Source organism: Euleptes europaea, chromosome 4 (genome assembly GCF_029931775.1).
Source record: "Euleptes europaea isolate rEulEur1 chromosome 4, rEulEur1.hap1, whole genome shotgun sequence".
In the NCBI taxonomy this organism is placed as follows: Eukaryota; Metazoa; Chordata; class Lepidosauria; order Squamata; family Sphaerodactylidae; genus Euleptes; species Euleptes europaea.
In genome coordinates this window covers 37,374,053-37,395,609 of record NC_079315.1, presented here as the reverse complement: position 1 = coordinate 37,395,609, position 21,557 = coordinate 37,374,053, and the positions used below count along the sequence as shown (strand labels likewise).

The following is a 21,557-nucleotide window of genomic DNA, read 5'->3' as shown; positions in this document are numbered from 1 at the left end:
CAATTACCTTTGACTTTAAAAGAGGGAACGTCTCTAAAATGAGAAACCTGCTAAAGATGAAGTTGAAAAGAACACTTAGGAGGGTTAAATCTGTGGAAAAGGCTTGTGGGTTACTCAAGTCCACCTTACAAGAGGCTCAGCTAGATTGTATACCGCAAGACAAGAAAGGTGGTAATAAGTCCAAGAGGTCACCATCATGGCTAATGGGTAAGGTGAAGGGAACTATTAGAGAAAAAGACTTCCTTTAGAAACTGGAAGGCTTGCCCAAACGAGGCAAACAAAAGCAAACACAAACTTGCACAAAGGAAATGTAAGCAGATAATTAGAGATGCAAAAAAAGATTTTGAGGGGCATATCACTAAACACATCAAAACAAACAATAAGAAATTCTTTAAGTATATTAGGAGTAGGAAACCAGGAGTAGGAAACCAGGGAAGCTTTTGGAACATTGGATGACAATGGGAATAAAGAACCACTAAGGGAGGATAAAGCGATTGCAGAGAAACTAAATGAATTCTTCTCATATGTCTTCACTGTTGAAGATATAGGGCAGATACCTTCTGAACAGAGATTTTGGAGAGGAGAGAATGAGGAACTGGGGAAAATAGTGGTAACAAGGCAGGAAGTCTTAGATAGTCTAGACAAACTGCAAACTAACAAGTCACAGGGACCAGACGGTATTCACCCTAGAGTTCTTCAAGAACTCAAATGGGAAATTGCTGAACTCCTAACAAAGATATGTAACATATCCCTTCGATCAGCCTCTGTACCAGAGGACTGGAGAATGGCCAATGTAACACCCATTTATAAAAAAGGTTCCAGGGGGGACCCAGGAAATTACAGGCAGTTAGCTTAACATCTGTTCCAGGTAAATTGATGGAAAGCATTATTAAAGATAGAATTGTCAAGCATATAGACGGGCAAGCCCTGCTGAGCAAAACCCAACATGGCTTCTGTAAGGGTAGGTCCTGTCTCATTAATCTTTTAGAGTTTTTTGAAAGTGTCAGTAAGCATGTGGACAGGAATGAGCCTGCGGACATTGTGTATTTGGATTTCCAAAAGGCTTTTGTCAAAGACCCCCACAAAAGACTACTAAGCAAACTTCATAGTCATGGAATAAGAGGACAAATCCTCTTATGTATTGAGAACTGGGTGAAAAATAGGAAGCAGAGAGTAGGAATCAATGGTCAGTTCTCAGAACGGAGGGATATGAGCAGTGGAGTCTCTCAGAGATCTGTGTTGGGACCAGTGCTTTTCAACCTGTTCCTTAATGACCTGGAGGTGGCCAAGTTTGCAGATGACACCAAATTATTTAGGGTAGTTAAAACAAAATCTGACTGTGAAGAGCTCCAAAAGGATCTCTACAAACTGGAGGAATGGGCATTAAAATGGCAAATGAGATTCAGTGTGAGCAAGTGTAAAGTGATGCATATTGGGACAAAAAGTCCCAACTTCACATATACACTGATGGGATCTGTGCTAGCAGCAACAGATCCAGAAAGGGATCTTGGGGTTGTAGTGGATCACTCGATGAAGATGTCAACCAGTGTGAGGCTGCTGTGAAAAAGGCAAATTTTATGCTGGCCATAATTAGACAAGGAATAAAGAATAAAACTGCTGCTATCATACTGCCCTTGTACAAATCTATGCTGAGACCACACTTGGAATACTGTGTACAGTTCTGGTCACCACACCTAAAAAAGGATATTGCAGAACTTGAGAAGGTGCAGAAAAGAGCAACAAAAATGGTTAAGGGACCAGAGCAACTGCCCTATGAGAAGCGGTTAAAATGCTTAGGGCTGTTTAGCTTGGAAAGAAGGTGGTTAAGGGGAGACATGATAGAGGTCTATAAAATTATGCATGGTATGGAGAGTGAACAGGGAGAAGCTTTTATCCCTCTCTCATAATACTAGAATGTGGGGTCATATGCTGAAGCTGGAGGGTGAGAGATTCAAAAAAGGAAGTATTTCTTCACATAATGCATAGTTAAATTGTGGAAGTCCCTGCCCCAGGATGTGGTGATGGCTGCCAACTTGGAAGGCTTTAAGAGGAGAATGGACATGTTCATGGAGGAGAAAGGTATTCATGGCTACTAGTAAAAATGGATACTAGTGATGACACATACCTATTATCTTCAGGATCAGAGGAGCATGCCTATTATATTAGGTGCTGTGGAACACAGGTAGGATAGTGCTGCTGCAGTTGTTTTGTTTGTGGGCTTCATAGAGGCACCTGGTTGGCCACTGCGTGAACAGACTGCTGGATTTGATGGACCTTGGTCTGATCCATCATGGCCTTTCTTATGTTCTTACGTTATGTTCTTCCTGCTCCTAGCAGCTCTTCACAAACACAGATTCTGTTTTACATCATCCTTCCCACTATTACAGTCAAGCTCATCATCTCTCCATATTCCTTTCTTAACACAATTTGTGTTGAGATCTTATTGGGGCTTAGCCCAGCAATTAATTTTCAGTTCCAGGAGAGAGACTGGGAAGATGGGGGACAAAGGCACCCCGATGACATTTAGAGTGCTTTTCCCTCACCACTGAATCACTTGTCTCCTGCTTGCTTCTGACCTCAGGCTCAAGCAAGGGGCAGAAATAAGGGACGAACCTGGAATCAGTGTCTTCCACAAAAAAACCCCACTCCTGAATTTCTGCCCCTCTTTCTTCATTCTATCACCACACACTATCATAAAGCCAGTGCGAGTACAAATGATATCCTTGAAAAGCAGTGTTCCCAAAATGTAGGGTTGCCAGGGCTCGGAATACTTGGAGCATCCTTGGGAAAACTGGGAAGGGGACTGTGGACATCGGCATTGTACGGTACTCTAGGAATCCCCCATATTGTGGGACACTGTGATGTCACTTGTGTCACGCTTTGCCAGCCCCCCCCCATTTCCCCTGCAGAACAGGGGTAGGAGGCAACCCTGTGTAGATTACATGAATGGTGTCTCTGCAAGTACAGCTGCCCATTGCCTACTATTATCCTGGACAATATCATCTGCTGAAACCTTTTCAACTGTTTTGCATGTAATCAAATGATGCCTTTTTAAAGTTATATCCAGTCAGTGAACTTGTGAAGTCATGTGGCACTTTCTAAGATCTCACAGATTCTGTTCAGTGCTTAAATGAAACTGTATACTGCAGATTAGTAGAAGCATAAGGGTAAGGACAAAAATTGCTTCTACTGTTCCTCAAATGCATTTGAAAGCTTTGTTTGAAGCATTTCCTTCAAATACTTCAGTGAGCATGTGCAGCTTCTAAGCATGCCTATAACTCTGCATAGACTGTACAGTTAAAGGAACAGGGATGCCAACAGGACAGTGATGGTGTGATTGATAATCAATAGCCAGCAATGAGAATGAGCATTGCCTATCTGACTGGTGTTGAAGAGTACTGTGGCATGAAGAGGAGAAGGTGTTGTAGTTTCCCATACTTTAAAAACTGGAACATCATGTCCTATCTGTCCAACTTCTTCTAGTGCTTTGCTGAAATTGGTTTCTTAGTAATGTAAAGACCCACCTGGTATTGTTTGTCATGCATCATTAGGAATTCACAAGGGAACCATTCTCCCCAGCCAATCAGAACAGGCTGTAATAGTTCTGGAAACTCTATAGGTATATTTCAGCACCTTGAGCACACACACACACACACACACACACACAGAGAGAGAGAGAGAGAGAGAGAGAGAGAGAGTTCTTGGCGTCAGATTTTCGATCTGGAGGAGACTGAGACACACTTGAAATAATGGAGGAAAACAGAAATAAGGCTACTTTTGAAAATATTTCACTAATTTCACCTCTTTTATTTCTTTCTGTTCTAGAGTTCTCGGACTGCTCGGTCGGAGGAGGACCGAGATACCCTCTGGGATGCTTGGGGTTCATGGAGTGACTGTTCTCGTACTTGTGGGGGAGGTGCTTCTTACTCCCTGAGACGCTGCCTGAGCAGCAAGTAAGTAGTTAAATATCTTTGGACTCTACAGAGCAAGAAGGCAGCTTGCCAGTCCCAGATCACAGCATAAAGAGCAGTGGGTGTCTTGAATTGTGCTTACATTTTGAACTTAGAAGAGGAAAGGTCGTGTTCTAGTCAGGCAGCCGTCCAGTAGATTTGATAGCCTGACACACAATTCTAAAATATGCTTGTAGTAAAAATGTGAAAGACTTCTACAGTTTGAACTGTACACTGCTAGCTATTGAAAAATGAAACCACTCGACTCTCTCATTCAGAGTGGTAAGCCTTTTCATTCCTAGGTACTGGTCCAGAGATAAACCTATGGGTTTAGCACCCTAAATCATTTAGTAACATGGGAGCTATAAAATCAGAACAGATATCCACATTTGAGTCTGTTGGCCTCTCTGCACACACAACATAACATATTAAGCTATACAACTGAGATTGGCAACTACTTTTACAGAAGATTTCCTTTATGTTATAAGGATATAAAAGATAACCAAGGCAATGTGATGTGAGACTTTGTTTTTTGCATAGCAGAGCAGCCCAATAAGGATAGATCTGTCCCATAGAAGCTCTACCTATCTATGTAAGCTCTGCCTGTCTACCTATTTATCAGCATGTATACCTGTCCATAGCTGCAATCATTTGCACACTTACCTCATTGAATAAAGTGGGACTTACTTCTGAGAAGACACACATAGGATTGCAGTGTTTGCTTGTTTATTTATTTAGCTTATTTATAGCCTGTCTTTCTCACTGAGACTTGAGGCAGATTACAGAGCAAAGAAAGAGCAAGAAAACAAAATCGTATAATGTTAGACTTCCAATGAACAATGCAATAGGACTAGGAATACAAAAATTCAAAGACAATGCAAGATTCAGTGAAAACAGCAAATTGCCTAAGGCAAGGTATTGTGTGAGCAGTGCAGAATGTGGGATGACAAGGTATAAAACTTGAGAGGTCTCACACTGCATTATAATAAAAACCACTAACACAGTACAGTAACAGCCATTAAAAAAAACTTCAAACCCCATCTAACTTGCAACAAACCCAAATGCACCAAGCAAGCTATTTTGGATTAAAATAGCTTAATAGTGGGCTGTGTGTCTGTCTGCCAAGTCAATTTATTTGCAAACAAGTATTTCAACTGTCAAACAGCTGACTTGAGGAAACAACATACCACACTATGTCCAGACAGACCATGTGAGAGTACTGTGTGAAAGGGCCAGGGGGGACCTGGTAACCCTAGTGAAAGCCCACCATTTTGTGATTTTTTTAAAAGGATACATCTTCCCTTTTCCAGCAGTGGAGCAAACAGTTTCTGAAGGATTCCTTCTATGTAGTAAAACATTGCCAAACAAGCTATCTGTATCCCCTATGTGTGGATTGTCCCAAAGAGTAGGGATTAGTGTGAATTTAACACTAAGGCAAAAGTCTATTTTCCTCTCTAATGCTATGGACTAGGCTTGTGCATATCGGAAAACTCAAGCTGAAAATAAAGCCAAAAATCACAATTTTGGCTTATTTTTGGCTCGGGTTTACCAGGGGAGGAAGACAGGAATCAGCCGAGCCAAATAGGCAATTTGGCTGGGGGGAGGCATTTTTGGAGGTAGAGTCCCCACATTCGCAGCATAGCTTGAAGGGACTCTCCCTGCATGACCCCCGAAGTTTGGTAAAGATTGGGTCAGGGGGTCCAATTTTATGGGGTCTAGAAGGGGTTGCCCCCCTCCATAGAGAAACATTGCAAACTTCATCAGTAATGGCCGCCCGTCTGCTTGCTTCCCCATGGTTGACTGCAAGGTTGCTGTCAATCATGGAGGATTGAGGTTTCTCATGACTCTTAAGGGAGAAAGGAAGCGGCCATTACAAGCGTGGAAAAACTCAATTTCCCAGGATTGACAGCAACCTAGCAATCAACCATGAGAAAGGAAGCAGACAGGCGGCCATTACACAAGTCTAAAATGTAAGTACTTTTAAAATTTTCCTGAGGGCATTTTTTGAGGTAGAGCCCCCACAGTCACAGCATGGCTTGAAGGGACTCTCCTTGCACCACCCCCAAAGTTTGGTGAAGATTGGGTCAAGGGGTCCGATTTTATGGGGTCTGGAAGGGGTCACCCCCTCCTCCATAGAGAAGTATGGCAAAGTCTATGGAGGAGCAGGGTGACCCCTTCCAGACCCCATAAAAATAAACCCCCTGACCCAATCTTCACCAAACTTTGGGGGTTGTGCAAAGAGAGCCCCTTCAAGCTATACTGTGAATTTTGGTGCTCTACCTCGGAAAATGTTCCCCTAGGAGCTTCCAAAAAAATCCCCATAAATGGGTCTGAATTTTTCCAGTAAATTCAAAAATAAGCCGAGTACCCATATTTACTGGTATCGGTATTTGGCTTATTTCGGGTTTACCAAAAAAATCGGGCCAAATAAACCCAAACATGAAATTTCTCTTTTTTTCTTTTTCTTTTGCACAACTCTGCTCTGGACAGATCTTTTTTTCCTTCTATCTTCCTGCATATAGTTGCACAGTGATGTAATAAAAATCCATTCATTCTGCACGTGGTTTATATGCTGTTACAAGGAGAACTGGGGGGGAATACCCTCCCAAAGTCATTGTCTAGGTTTAATATAATCATGTGTTGTGATGTGAGGAAGTACCAAGTTAAAACCATGCACTGCCTAGATTAGAACTGAGTTCTGGCTAGAATTGCCAGACTGCGCCTGGCAACTGGTGGGAGTTTGGGGATGGGCACATGGGGAGGCATGGCACCTTGTGTGCCATGCCATCACTTTGCAGAAAACCCAGAAGTGATGTAGGGTAGCTCTAGGAATCATTGGAAATGCTATGGTGTTTATGGGAAAGGGGAAAAATTGAGTGATCCATGAAATGAGTTGGACAACTATACATTCACTTTAGCTTCCTGGTGAGAGAGCCAGTTGCTTGCTGATTCCTTGGCCTCTAGCCAGTTCCAGTTCAAAAAGAGTGTCTGTATTTTAATAAGCATTTAAGGGTAACATGCTTATAACTTTCGTCGTTTCTTCAAAATGGCCATTAAATAATAAACTACGGATAGAGTAACAGCCTAATCTTTACCAGGCAGTAGATAGATTAAATGATAGTTGTGAGAACAAGCAAGAAAGTATGAAATCAATGAAGTAATACGGAAAGATCTTATGGAAGAATATAAATCACAACTGAATTAAATTCAGTTGTGATTCTTGGCTCTAGCTAAATTCTTGTAAACTTGTCGTGTCACCAGTGGTGACAGTGGCATCTTTCGTCATTGCTAAGATAGTAGGAATCCTTTCTCCCCAGCACAAAATTGAATTAAGGAATGGAATAACCATCATGAATTCCATGAAGCAAGCTGGTCAGGTGATGAGGGTCCAGGAATAAAGCTCTTAGCCTGGAACTTATTACCATTGTACCCATACGTATTGCCCCTGACCATTGAAGGACTGTAAAAGGTCTGGTTTGTAGGAAGGAATGTGAGAAAGGATTGAATGCAACCTCCTTTCATTCAGGGTAAATATATTCTGGTGGCTCTACCTGCTAGTAAGCTTGATGATCACCATGATTATGGAGTTGGGTTTGGATTATACTGAACTATAAGATAAATGAGTAAACTCTGCTGGGCCCTAGGGCCCAGTATACAGGTTTGGGTAAGTCCCAAGTAGTCCTGAAGGTGTCTGGTTGAACTGGATCCACTCCAGTCTCTGTCTTTTGCCTCCTGCTTCCTTTCTGAAGCCCATCGGCACTTTCTCTACCAATGCTACTGCCATGTTAAACATTATTCACATGTGACACAATATGTTTGCAATGGCCTCTTGTGCAAAACAAACATGGTGGGATGCTGAATGTAAAGGATATCTCTGCAGCTTCCTTGGCATACCTTATTACTATGGTTTTCTTTGGCATTTGCATCCATCTTTTTAAAAAAGGAGCAGGTTCTGTTTAAGGGGACGTATTCATTAGTTAGAGTTGCCTTTAACTAAGTAAGATGTTTCACTCTCTTCCATATTGAGCCAATTCATTTTGATTTATGGAACCAAAAGTGAACTTTTGCCTATTCACAAATTGAGGAAGGATTATTATGTGCTCAGATTCTGTTAGCTAGTAACAATATATTCTAAAAAGTCAATTTTGACCTTGAATTAGCACTGTAGTAAATGTCTAACTCCTCTCCCTTTCTTCTGGTTTGCATACAGTTACAAAAATAAAAGAGTGTTAAAATTATGATTTTGTGAGGCCAGGGTTGTATGTGTGCTGGGCAAGCATTTTCAAACTAAAAAGGAAAAGACCCCCCCCCCGCGCCCCAACGCTGGGGATTTTGAATGAAACCTATACGGATGACAGTTTTAAATGTGACAAGAAGATGAACTATCTGAGTTTTGTGCTGGTGTTTTTTGGCTTTGTGCAGTTGATTGTGTTACAGAGATGTGTCATATTGCAGAGTTCTGTGTGTTGAGCATAATTCTATAACAAATAAAGAATGACGCTAGATTTTAGTTTTGTTTGTTTGATAAATTAAGAACTGGTGCTCTAGCTGAACACTATAGAACAGACCAACCCACAAACCAAAGCTAAATATTTCTCCACCAGTGTGGAATTTTCATGGTGTATTATGTCTTTTCATTTTCTGCATGATGGCTTCCAGAACATTAAGTAAAAGGAGAATGTGGCCCCATTGTGTCCTCTTTGAAGCTTTTCAAAGAATACTTGCCCTGCTTCTAAACATTTTTGTTGAGCTAAGCAGTTGAATAAATGCAATTAATTTATTTTCCAAGAGGCAGATGCCAGCTCTCCTGATTAGTCCCAAGCTGTTCAGGTCAGGTATAGGGTTGTCTCACTGTCTGGCTTTTCTACTGTAAATGCAAACACTCTCTTTGGGAGACTTACCTAAATTATTGCAGCACTGCCACACCTGATGACTATAAAGTGTGATGCAAACTTAGAACGAGACACTGAAGTCTTCCAATCTAGCTCTGCTTAGCTTTGAGTTCTGTAGGTCACAGTGAGACTTGCACTAGACTAGCCTTTCCACACATTACGACTGAATTATGACAAAGTTCTAAGGAAGTCAACTAGCAGACAAAGGGTGAAGCTGGACCTGTGCCAGGTAGCCAAGTGTCCAACTATGTTTAGTCATATACTGATTGGCTTGTTTGTAAAATATGAAGGCGGCTCAGGGATGTCTCCCAAGGAAAACAGGCCTGCGTCTGAATGAGAGAGACTATTTTACAATGGCAAGGTTTGTTGCCTTTATTCTGAAGACACTGGCAAAAAATCAATCATAAATATGGCTGTTTATTAGATTAATGGTACCACTGTGGGTGAACTGGTGTTTGACATGCCATATTTGATATTCTACATCTGTAATTGTATTGATGCCAGAATGGTCATTTTTGTTGTTACATCTGCCGCACGTTATCAGTTGGGTTTTCAATTGATATTATTAAATATTATGATTTTACATAGTATTTTAATCCTTGGAAATTTTATTTAGTATATATGTATTTTATTTATTATTTATTGTGTTGAAATTGTGTTATTTGCTATGGCTTCTGAGCTAATGCAATAAAACTTTAGAACAGAATTGAAAGGGACTAAAACGAACCTCCACAGTCAGAGGTAAACCTCTAAACACCAGTGCTAGGAAGCAACTTTGGTGGAAAGTCTGGGCCTCAATGTCGGCTTTCTAGGACAACTGGTTGGCTGCTGTGTGAAATAGGATGTTGGATGAACCACTGGTCTGATCCAGCAGAGCTCTTCTTATGTAAAGAATAGGGCCAAAGTGAGCCAACAAAGGGTTGGATCCAGATTACATGCCATTTTCCACAGATTCCCCCTACTCACTGCACAACCCCTTCATGTTGTTTCTCAGTGTCCCTATCCCCTGTGAAGATCAGTGGGCTGAGCTATGAGCAGGGAGGCAGGAAAGTTCTGCTACACTGATGGAAAATTTAGTCTGTATCCAACCCATAGATAGTTGCATCAGAAACTAACTACTGATCACAGGCCACTTTTCTATTTTTTTGGAACAGCTCTTCTTTTGTGACTCTACCCACTGTTAGGTGGAACTCCTTCTAAAGCCACTCAAATGGCTCTTCTTGGAGACACCTACTTTGCTGCCAGGAAAGTGGTTAGCTGGTAGATTGGCTCTCCATTCAACCTATGATATAACCTCATTTGGGATTGAGGTGTGGCTGGCTGCACAGATGCAGAGGCTGAGAAATTCAATTACAGCATGGTGAGTTTCCAGAAGCTCCTATTGGGAGAGCAGATGGTTCTAAGGTGGGGGGGGGGACCACAAGGAGAACTGAAACCTCAAACTAATGCTCAGAAACAAAAATGTCATTTTTCCATCTCATTTTACAATGCTTTCTAAATGCTGTTTCAGCTGATACTTGCCAGATAAAATAGATCAATACTCTTTTGCCCCAAAGATAATGATGGTTTTCAAAATGCATCGGGCGCATAATTTGTTATAGTAAATTTTTATTTTTGAGCACCACTTTGAGGTGGGATGGCTTTATCTGAAAAGGGTGGTGTCCTTCCTTACTTGGGTTCTAAGTCTTGAGAGAACAGTGCCAAACACTCCACCAGTTGAGAGCCAGCGTGGTTATAGTGGTTAAGAACGGTGGTTTGGAGTGGTGGACTCTAATATGGAGAACTGGGTTTGATTCCCCACTCCTCCACATGTGCGGCGGATGCTGATCTGGTGAACCAGGTTGGTTTTGCCACTCCTACACTTGAAGCCAGCTGGGTGACCTTGGGCTAGTCACATCTCTTAGAGCTCTCTGAGCCCCACCTACCTTACAGGTAGGGTTGCCAGGTCCCTCTTGGCAACCGGCGGGAGGTTTTAGGGGCGGAACCTGAGGAGGGCGGGTTTGGGGAGGGGAGGGACTTCAGTGCCATAGAGTCCAATTGCCAAAGCAGCCATTTTCTCCTGGTTGATTGATCTCTATTGGCTGGAGATCAGTTGTAATAGCAGGAGATCTCCAGCCAGTACATGGAGGTTTGGAACCCGTCTTACAGGGTGTCTGGTGTGGGGAGGGGAAGGGAAGGTGATTGTAAGCCGGTTTGATTCTTTCTTAAGTGGTGGAGAAAGTCGGCATATAAAAACCAACTCTTCTTCTTCTTTATCATCAGTATCTAGTCTTGCAAAAGGCTCCCCCTTCTGAGTATTATCAGCAGGAATATAGATATAGTGACAGAAATGCTCAGCAAGTTGAAGTTAGTGTGGCATCTGTAATCATGAGACGTGACATTATTTTTTGTACAAATGGACTTTAGCAATGTTCGTTTGTGCCCAGCTGAACACAGCACATGTGACAAAGATACACTTTCTGGAATGACTCTTTGTACCACATTATCCCTGCTGGGCTGAGTAGCTTGCCAACCATCTATAGTGACAGTGGCATGATACATATGACAAAGGTATCATTTATTAATGGTAGTCTATGGCCAGGGATTTTCAATCCGAGAATTTGGTGGTGAGATCCATCATCTATGGGCCTTGTTCCATTCATCACTTTAGCAACGTTCTGGTGGTTTTAACTTCTGGCTTTAAGAACATAACAACAGCCCTGCTGGATCAGACCAGTAGTCCATCTAGTTCAGCATCCTGTCTCACACAGCTGCCAAACAGTTTCTCTGGAGAACCAACAACAGGGCCTAGAGGCTGAGGCATTTCCTGATGTTGCCGTTCTGCACTAGTATTCAGAGGTTTACTGCCTCTGAACGTGGAGGTTCCCTTTAGTCACCATGGCTAGTAGCCACTGATAGACCTCTCCTCCATGAATCTGTCTAATTCCCCTTTAAAGCTGTCTATGCATTGTCTCTGGTATGCTGCATAGAGCCATCATAGCAGATAGTTGGAGAATGGTACTACAGCTACCAGGCCAACATGAATCATGTGATCCAAGAGTCACTCCAAAACAATAGCTGTTCAGATTCTGGTTCTGCTTCTTGTCAAACTTTGCCATCAAGTTCCAATTGCTTTACTGCTTTTGATCTGGGTATAAAAAATTACAATAGATGCTTTCAAAAATGTATAAGAAAGAAAGGGAAGGTATGAGAACAAAGAAGAAGACTTGATTTTTACATGCCAACTTTCTCTACCACTTAAGGCAGGATCAAACCGGCTTACAATCACCTTCCCTTCCTCTCCCCACGACAGACACCCTGTAAGGTAGGTGGGTGGGGCTGAGAGAGCTAAGAGAACTGTGACTAGCCCAAGAAACTCCCAGGACACTTCGTTGATAATAAAGTAACTGAAAAGCTAAATATTTGCTTAAAGATTCTGTCCATAATCATTGTCACTCATTTTGGCAAAAAGACAAAGCATTGGGGTACTCATATATTTAAAAAGAAGGAAAGCCTTAGCTGACAAAATTTAATCACCGAAGCTGTATCCATAGGTCAACTTCCATTATCATCACCCTTTCCTCTAGGAAATCCTGCAGAAACTGCTGATCAGGGTGGAGACCTTCTTGCCAGACGTGGGATGATATACATATGGCAAGAGTGGAAATTAACCTCTAACTTGTCTTTGTTTTTAGGCAGATGCAATTATGTCTTTTGTTTGATACTTTTTATCTTTGTTTCTTTTCCTCCCTTCCTTTACATATCTAACTTCTTGGAACCACGATCGAGTCCTGTCCTAATTTACATGGCATTCTTGTCTTATTTGTCTTTGTTTAAGTCAGTGGGCACCATACTCCTACTGTACAGGCACATGTAGCTGTTGTTAAATTAAAATGCCCTTTATTTGAAGAATTTGAGCATTTCTGAGGGCTCTACAAATAAATATTGTAACATATACAATATTTCAGTACAAGCTGATCTTCATGCATAGACAGTTTTGTAGAAGGTTGTCTTAATGGTATGACAAATCATGTGATCTCTAATGAGATGTGAGTATTGGTTTTCATTAATCAGTCTCTGCATTGTTCCCCTATATTTACTTACTTTCTACATAACTTTTCTCAGTTTGGGGATGTGCCTCCTTATATTAAATTAAGTTATATTGTTAAGTACAACATTGATTGCTATAATTTCCCGCAAGATATAGGGAAAGCCTGGGGTGAATGAGATAGGCCTACCTCCCTGTTATCATTTTCGGGTCAACAGCACAAAGAAGCACAAAATCCCTTCCATGTCCACCCCCCAGAAGTAACATCATGCATCACCAATGGGAACCTCTCAATGGGACCACGGTTCCCCACGACTCCCACCTGTTGACATACCATGCCTGGCAACTCTATTGTATGGTGCAACTTCTAGAAAACACAATAAATAAGGGTGTGTTTGTGTTGTATGCGGAGGGGGGGGAGAGAATGTGTCTTGTCTCAAAATAGTTTTCTTTTGATCCATTGTTTAATTCTGGGGTCACTGTATTCTTTTGCATTAATAATAAAATGTGAAATGCTATCTATTTGAATGCCATGAATTTCATGCTGTTTCAGCTAGTAATAAGGTGTTGCCAAGAGGGTTGGGCAGGCGATATTGGATCAGTGACCCTTCCTGGGATGACCGATGGAGTCCCTGAGTGGTTGTCACCACAGCTTTGAGCCAAGGTTTTCTGTTTCACTTGGCTTTCTCTCTGACTGTTTGCACACTCCCTTTTGTCATCATCTTTTCCTGTCAAGTTATATTTTCTTTGCAAAGTTTGGCTGAGGATGCCGGAGTTGGCCATCGTTTTGCCTGCTCCGTATTTTTGGGTGTTCAGCTCAGAATCCCTTTGCCTTGAAGAGCAGATGTTGTTGCACATAGAAAAATCCAAATCATTCTATATAATAGTGGCTGCTTCCACATGAATGGTTTACGTTTCATGCCATCAAAAAGCTATGTTATATTTTTCCTGTCCGCACGTTTTTCCCTCAGTTTGCTGTTGAAAACGTTTTTCTGTAGTTTATTATCCATTTCTTCCAGAACCACTTTTACTGCGGTGTAATTTTTCCTCCATTTCCAAGCCAGCTGTCCTCCAGCTTGCGAACTTCCTGAAATGTTCCTTATGTCTCCGCCCTGCCAAACACTTGTTCACACCCACTGTTTTGCTTGTCTCCCTTCTCTTCCCCTCCCACCACCCATTCCGCCCCCCCCCCATTTTTTCCCCTTTTTATGCCTAGACCAGTGAAGTAATGCTAGAATAACCCCCCCACACACACACACATGGGAAAAGGAAAGGGATTTGTGGTGAGGTGCTGGTGCTTCTTAGAACTCTGAAAGATTTTTAAAAGTGAAGCCTTGCTTGTTTGATGCTGCTGGATTTCATGCAGCATGAGCACGAGAATCCCTCCACCTTTCTGCATTCAATCTAGCAGCTGTGAAGCCAGTTGATAAGGTCATGCTGGTAACCACAATTGCAGCAGGCCTATGTTACCATAGTTGTTTCCCCCTGTCTAATGGGCAAGAGTCCAGCTCACAGGCATTACTCTCATGTGTTCAAGCACACCCTTCTCCATCCGTGTGATGGCACCGCTTGGGATTAACTCAAATAGAACAGTAGTAGTCTCCAAATAAAATTGAATACTGGTAATTTTTTCATCAAAGTAGGTGGAAAACATCATATGCTTGCAAAGAGCAGATCCACCTCAAACACAGTCTGCATTTTCAATAAGGTTCACTATCGTATTTTGCAGAAATAGTTCTTTACTGGTAACATGACTGGGACAACAGCATTTTATATGAATTCTGTGTCGGCAGTGTCTTTCTTTGTTGCAAGTTGAGTGCTACATGCCCTTGAGTAATAGGCCTTTCCACTTCATCCACCATACTTTTCTCTAAACTTCTAGAAAGCTTGTAATGCCTTGATGCTGGGAGAAAGTCCTTGGGAGTAACTATATTAATGTGTATTTATCCTGCTATTCCAAAATTCAACACTGGCACCACAACTATTGGTTTATGGATATGCACCCAGATGAGCTGTGTTGTTGCCCATTTGGTCTGATATCTCTTCAAGGACAGACAATATTAAATGCTCTGTTATCCAGAAGTGGACATATTCATCAAGAACAATGGTGCATCCACAAAAGCAGTATACTCAGTGGAGAAACCACTTCAGCTTCCAGTGTAAATTTAGTAGAAAAATTTATCAGTATTGGAATCCCAACATAGATATTCTGAAGTGTTAAAATAGATGACTTAGTTTTCCTTACAAATCTAATTGCACTTGGAACTTCATTTTTTCCAATTTATGATCCACTTTTCAGCCAACAAGAGTTTGGAAGACAGTTCACAAAACCCCTAGTAAACTATGTAATCATTAACCCCCCATTATAAACCCTATGAAACAAAAACAAAATTATTTCAAAAACAGGGAGTTGAAGTTTATGGGATGCCAATATTTACAATGCCATCCTATACAGAATTACTCCAATCCAAACCCATTATAATTAGTGTGCTTAGACTGGAATAACTCTCCATAGGATTGCAGTGTTAGAGATCAAATTAGAATCCTCCAGAGTTGTGGTCGTTATCCAAGTGCGTCAGGGAAATAGTGAAGCTGAGTGGTTAAAGTGCTGATATTGAGTGGCTATAATGCTGGCCTTGAGCTGGGTGTTGATATTTTCTTTTGTCATGTAGCAACTTCCACCTTTAGCAATCTTTTATCCTCTGTTTTCCATCTGTAAATCTGATAGGGTGACCTTCCTCACTGAATATTTCCAAGGCAATTGTTATACAGTACTGGGCAAGAAAAATTCTGCTCAATTATATGGGGTGATGGTGGTATAAAAACAGATAAAATGAATTACTTATGTATGGAAGATGAATTAGCTAAAGAATTAAGTTCCAATACTTGCTTTGAATCCCAACTGCACGAAGTCACAAAATTCAGAATATTTTAGACCTATTTAGTCTGCAGATTATTTACTAATTATTCCTTAGAGATGGTTGGCATTTTTTTTTTTTTGGGTTGGTTGCTTTCCATACTTTACAACTTATGAATGTGTTATTTATAAATAATTAATTCAGTATTTGTCAAATGGCTTTTTTCCATATTAGGGGAATATTAGGGGATAGAAGGGTGTCCAGAGTTGTTTTGATCCAGATGTGCTCCAAGACTTTGGAGGAGAGTCGAACAATAGGCTTTGCTTGTTGCTTTTTTCCCTCTTGGAAATGATGGCAAAGTGTGGTATAGTGGTTAAGAGCGGTGGACTCTAATCTGGAGGACTGGGTTTAATTCCCCACTCCTCCACATGAAGCCTGCTGGGTGGCTTTGAGCCAGTCACCGTTCTCTCTCTCAGCCCCCACCTACCTCACTAGGTATCTGTTGTGGGGAAGAGGAAGGGATTGTGCTTGTAAGCTGCTTTGAGAATTCTTAAGGTAGAGAAAAGCAAGGTATAAAAAACTTCTCTTGTTCAAAAGACAGCATTGCTAGCTGAACCCAATTTATTTGAGTTCTTTGTTTTATTTGCAATTAAACGTGTGCAGTTATGGATTGGAAATGTTTGTACATGTGTATGTCTCTGTCAGTGTAGTTATCTACCAGCATTTTTAAAATCATCTGAAAAAAAGCCACACTGACAAACTTTAGAGACTAAACATTTAACAATCACCAACAGTCTAAATCCTTCTGGCCAATTTTTTTTTAATTCCGTGTATGTGTTGATCTTTAACTTTGCCCCAAGTTTAAATTTCAGCTGAAAGCATTGTAAACACTTTTTGCTGGATATGATTTTTTGGTGCAATATCCATTGCCCTGAAAACAAAACCAATAAATAAAACTTTGGTATAAAGCTAAGGCAGCATCTCATCATGACTGTTTTAAACATTTTATTTTAAATTAGTTATGTGTTGTGGCCTTTCTCGGCAAGCAAATGCATTTTTAACCTGAAGTCCAGTTGTCTCCCCATAAGGAAATACTTATTTGGGGGCTATTGCATTTTCCTAGCACACAGACATCAATATATTGTCATGAACAAGTGTCCGGCTAACAGGTTAAGATCCTCATCACAGGCTCTCTGCCTGTAGAGGTGAGGCTGGTGGTGGCCAGAGAGGGGCTTTCCCATATTGGCACATCTTCTGTGGCCTGTCCCCCTTGAGGCTTACCTGGTACCTATCCTACTCTTTGTGAGGTGCCAGATGAAAAATTTTCTTAACCCTGGTTGTTTGTTTATTTTATTTGTTTTTGCAGTCTGCTTCTAGCCTGAGAACTGTTTTATGAGACTTGTAGTTTTCTACACTATTTTTATTGGCCAGGTTTTTAATAGTTTGTTAATGTTTAATGATTTTATGCTTTTTATGATTTTATTGTGTTTCACATTGTAAGCAGGATTAAGCAGGTTCTTTGGAAAGGTGGCACATACGTTTTCTAAATAATGGGAAAATGTAATTGTTTCCCATGTTAATGAAATTGTTGCAATTTAGACTACTATGGGAAACGTAGTTGTATAACAGTGCCATCCTAAATAGACGTACATTGTTCTATGTTCACTTAAGAGAGCCAGCGTGGTGTAGTGGTTAAGAACGGAGGTTTGGAGTGGTGGAGTCTAATTGGAGAACTGGATTTGATTCCCCACTCCTCCACATGAGCGGCGGAGGCTAATCTGGTGAACTGGATTTGTTTCCCCACTCCTACGCACAAAGCCAGCTGGGTGACCTTGGGCAAGTCACAGCTCCCTCAGCCCCACCTACCTCACAGGGTGTCTGTTGTGCGGAGGGGAAGGGAAGGTGATTGTAAGCCGGTTTGATTCTCCCTTAAGTGGCAGAGAAAGTCAGCATATAAAAACCAACTCTTCTTCTTCTTCGGATATAAAAAGGTGTAACTCTTTTAAGGATGATGCTGTTAGTGTCATGGGGACTAGTGCCTGGGTTGCCTAGTACCTGGTACTTCCTGGCAACCGGGAGGGGGGGGAGACTTAGCAGGAGCAAAGAGAGGGCTAAGTCAGCGTTGCTAGTGACGCAGCAGCGTCACTTCCGGCGCTCACCAGAAGTGACATAATCGCATTACCATCAATGTGGGATACTCTGGTATTTGGGCAAAAACTCTATGATAGAAATCATTTTTACCACAGAGTTTTTGTCCAAATACCAGAGTGCCCCTGTGTTGCTGGCCATGGGGTGATATCACTGCTGGTGTGCACTGGATGTCACCATGTTGCCAGTGATGCAGGCCTTAGGCTTCCTTTTGCTGCCAGTAAGTCCCCCACTGGGCAGCTGTTCGGTGCTGAGGGAGGGGCTCTAGAGAGGGGGATCCCTCATCCAATGTGGGGCCTGGCAAACCTACATAGTGCCTTTGATATCACTAACAAAGAGTCTGATCTAGGGGCATGGAGGATCTGTAGGCTGCTGGCAGGAACAGGTAGAGAAATTTGGGCAGTTACAAGAAGACTTCTTCCAAGAAGTCTTGGAAGCATGTGGCAATGCACTTAAAGTGAGAATCGGAGTTTCTCATCCTGATGTCAGCTAGAGAGCTGGCATGGCCTAATGGCTAGATGGTAGAACCTGAGGGTTTGAATATCTTCTCTGTCTGACTGATTTCTCTTCGGATATCTTTTCTGTCATGGAGGTTTGCTGGGTGATCTTAGCCTCATCACACTGTCAGCCTAACCTAACTAATAGGGCTGTTGTTGTCAAGCTAAAGTAGAGGAAGGGGAGAATGATGTGCTAAGCTGCGTTGGGTTGCCGCTGGGGAGAAAAGCAGGATATAAATGTGTGTGTGTTTTTTTAAAAAAAACTGTCTGTCCTATCTTTGCTGGTCTCTGTCTCTGAAGATGATGGAATGAGAGGCAACAGACTTCTGCGCCCCCCTCCCCTGGGGGGAAAAAACCCTACCACCTTTCAATGTTCATTTTTAGTAACATTAAGAGTAAATTCAGTGCAGCTTTATTAACTTTTATGATGGCTCTAGAATTACATTGATGTAGTGTGTATTCATTCCAAGGACATTTATGTGAAGGCCAAACCTACCTTGCCTTCCACAAAAAGGCTGGCATTTATTTCATTTCAGCAGTGATAAATTATTTGCATCAGAAATGCTGACTCCCAAAAACCTGAGATTGGGGAAATGTTATTTATGCTAAAAGTATTAGTTCTTAATAGTTTAAGGTCTCCTGCTTTACTATTTCTCATCTTGCTCTCATTTCGGGTCATTATCCCATACTCTATCCCATATGTGTGCCTTTGGCAGCCCAAGAGGTATGATTTGTGTTTTGATTTTCTTAGCCAATTTGCTGACTTGTAGTGACTGCTATTGGCATTTTGCCTGCTGGTTGTTTATTTTGTTACTGCTACAGAAAAAACATTTGTAAGGTGTGTGGGTTTCTTTAGGTTGCCAGGAAAGTTGGCCTATCTACTCCAGGCCTGCTTTTCTCAACTTCAAGATTAAGTAAATTTGAGATGAAACAGTCTTTTTTTAGTTTCATTTTCACTATTGCTAAAAATGACATCCATTTCTTGATTTGTTTTCAGTTTCATCTTTGAAATGTTGGCATTTTATATCACATCCCAGACAGGATGGTGAAGTATGCAAAAGCACCCAACATATGGCTGTCCATTCTGGTTTGGGAAATTCTGGGAGATTTGGGAGCGGTGCTTGAGGAAGAGTGGGAGCTCAGCTGAGATTTTTTTTTTCTATCAGAGAAACAGAAGTCCTAGAGCATTTCTGTAGCCACTGCAGTACTTGTTTCTCCTAGAGGCTGTGGTGTACATAGAGTCCACCCTCTGAAGCTGCCATTTCTTCCTTGGTGCTGATCTCTGTACTCTGAAGATCAATTATCATTCCAGGAGAACTCCAGACCCCACTGTGAGTAGGGTTGCCAACCTCCAGGTACTTACAAGAAAAGAAAACCTATGCTGAAATAAACTACGTTGTATTTAAAGAGACAGCACGAAGGCTCAATTCTTGTTATACATACATTTACTATTTCACAACAATAACAAAAAGTAACAACAACTCTACTATACATTACTATACTAATACACTACCACTATTTCTATAAACTGTGTAAGAGTCCAGTCCACAGACTAAACAAATGAGTCCAAAAGCTCAACGAGAAGATCCTGGAGACCTCCGAGGGGGAGGTACATTCACTGCCCACAGCAGGTAAGACTAACTGACTCACGAAACCAATAGCGTGGAAACGGTGAGAAAATGAGCCGGATAGATAAACAGTCCGTAGAGGCCAGTGTCCTCACGCTGCAGGAACAAATTTCCGTCTGTCGGAAAGCTGAAGAAAAAAGCTGATAGGAGCGCAGAGCGCTAACAACTGCCCGGTGCAAGAAGGAAGCCAGCAAGTACGTGTTTTCTAGATATATACCCGCGTTTCTTTAGCTTCATCAGCTTGCCGGTCTTCAAGGACATGAATTATAATTTATTACAATCACTATGTGACATTTTCCAATGGCACCTTGGTTCTGACATGAAATCTGTAATAGACCTGAGAGAGTTCATGCAGTCATTTTTTAATAACTTTATAGTACTGGTGTTGTTTTTTTTACTTGAGCAAGTATGCAACTTTTAAGAGCAGGACTCTAATGAGGTGGCATATACATTCCATAAGTAAAATAAATAACACAGAAAAACTAATAAGTATCCACCCTGTTTTGTATTGTTGCTATGGCTTTCTTTACTAATGCAATAAAGACTCGATGATGAACTAATAAGTATGTTTAGGCATTGAGAGGGGGGAAAAGAAAATTTTGGTAGCATTTTGGGTTTCTGTAGCACCCAACATTGTGTGACCCCTACCAGGAGATGAGGAGTTTCTGTTTATTGATGTAAGCCACTTTGAGATACTATTGTTGGAAAAGTGGCATATATAAAACAAACAAATAAATTGAAGAATGAAGTATACAGATGAGAGAACTGAAGTGCTAGGGAGGATAGTTAGGAGACAGAGTACCTAAAGGAAATTCTTCTTGGTGTAGAGTCTAAGTCCTGAGAAGGAAATTTTGCTAGTTGTAGCCTCTACTGTCACTGTAGCATTGTGGCTTGGAGATCCTGACGGGGCTGGCAGGGCTAAAAACTCTGTGAGGCAGCTGAATTTCATAATTTAAGTTGGACTAAAACTCCCATTATGTTCCATTGTGTTATGATACATTATATAATATCCTTGCATCCGTTTGATAAATGGGTGGAACACCTGATCTGGACAACTCTGTCAGCACCCAGTAATGCCTGAAACTACAGTAATTGTATATTGTTTACAAACTGTACCAACAGAATTTGTGTTTTTAGGTAAAGGCGTTTAAATTGATGCACACCTTATGCTGGCAGGTGCTCTGTTCTGTAATCTGTTTGCACTTTGAATTCAGCAAAGTCTTAAGGGAGGATCATGATTAAGCTACTATAACTATTGGGTTAAGATAGTTTAATGAAGTTTAATTTGTTTGTCACATTAAGCTTTTGGTTCCTCTAAGAAAGTTGCCCCAGTTTAACTGTTTAGATTGCAAGCATGTGGGCAATCAATAGTGTTTTATTCCATCTTTTACATCATACAGTGTGCTGGCTTTTTTAAAAATGTGCTTAAGAAATGATAAATATTTGTTACATTATTAATCAGAATCCTAAATTAACCTGCATCAGAGCCTAGTGTCATGCTCCTAGGCAGGATGCATATGCACAGAGAATCCTTAACCATGATATGGAAGCATTTTT

The 21,557-nt window shown here is 41.3% G+C and overlaps 1 protein-coding gene across 1 annotated transcript in view; it reads left to right on the top strand.

Annotated features, from left to right (window-relative positions):
* The window catches only part of ADAMTSL1 (ADAMTS like 1), a 553,327-nt gene that overhangs the window by 261,253 nt on the left and 270,517 nt on the right, over nucleotides 1-21,557 (top strand). The window contains exon 3 of the mRNA XM_056848970.1: nucleotides 3,826-3,953. Within this exon, the coding sequence (XP_056704948.1) occupies nucleotides 3,826-3,953 (128 nt within the window). The remainder of the gene's footprint in view (nucleotides 1-3,825; nucleotides 3,954-21,557) is intronic.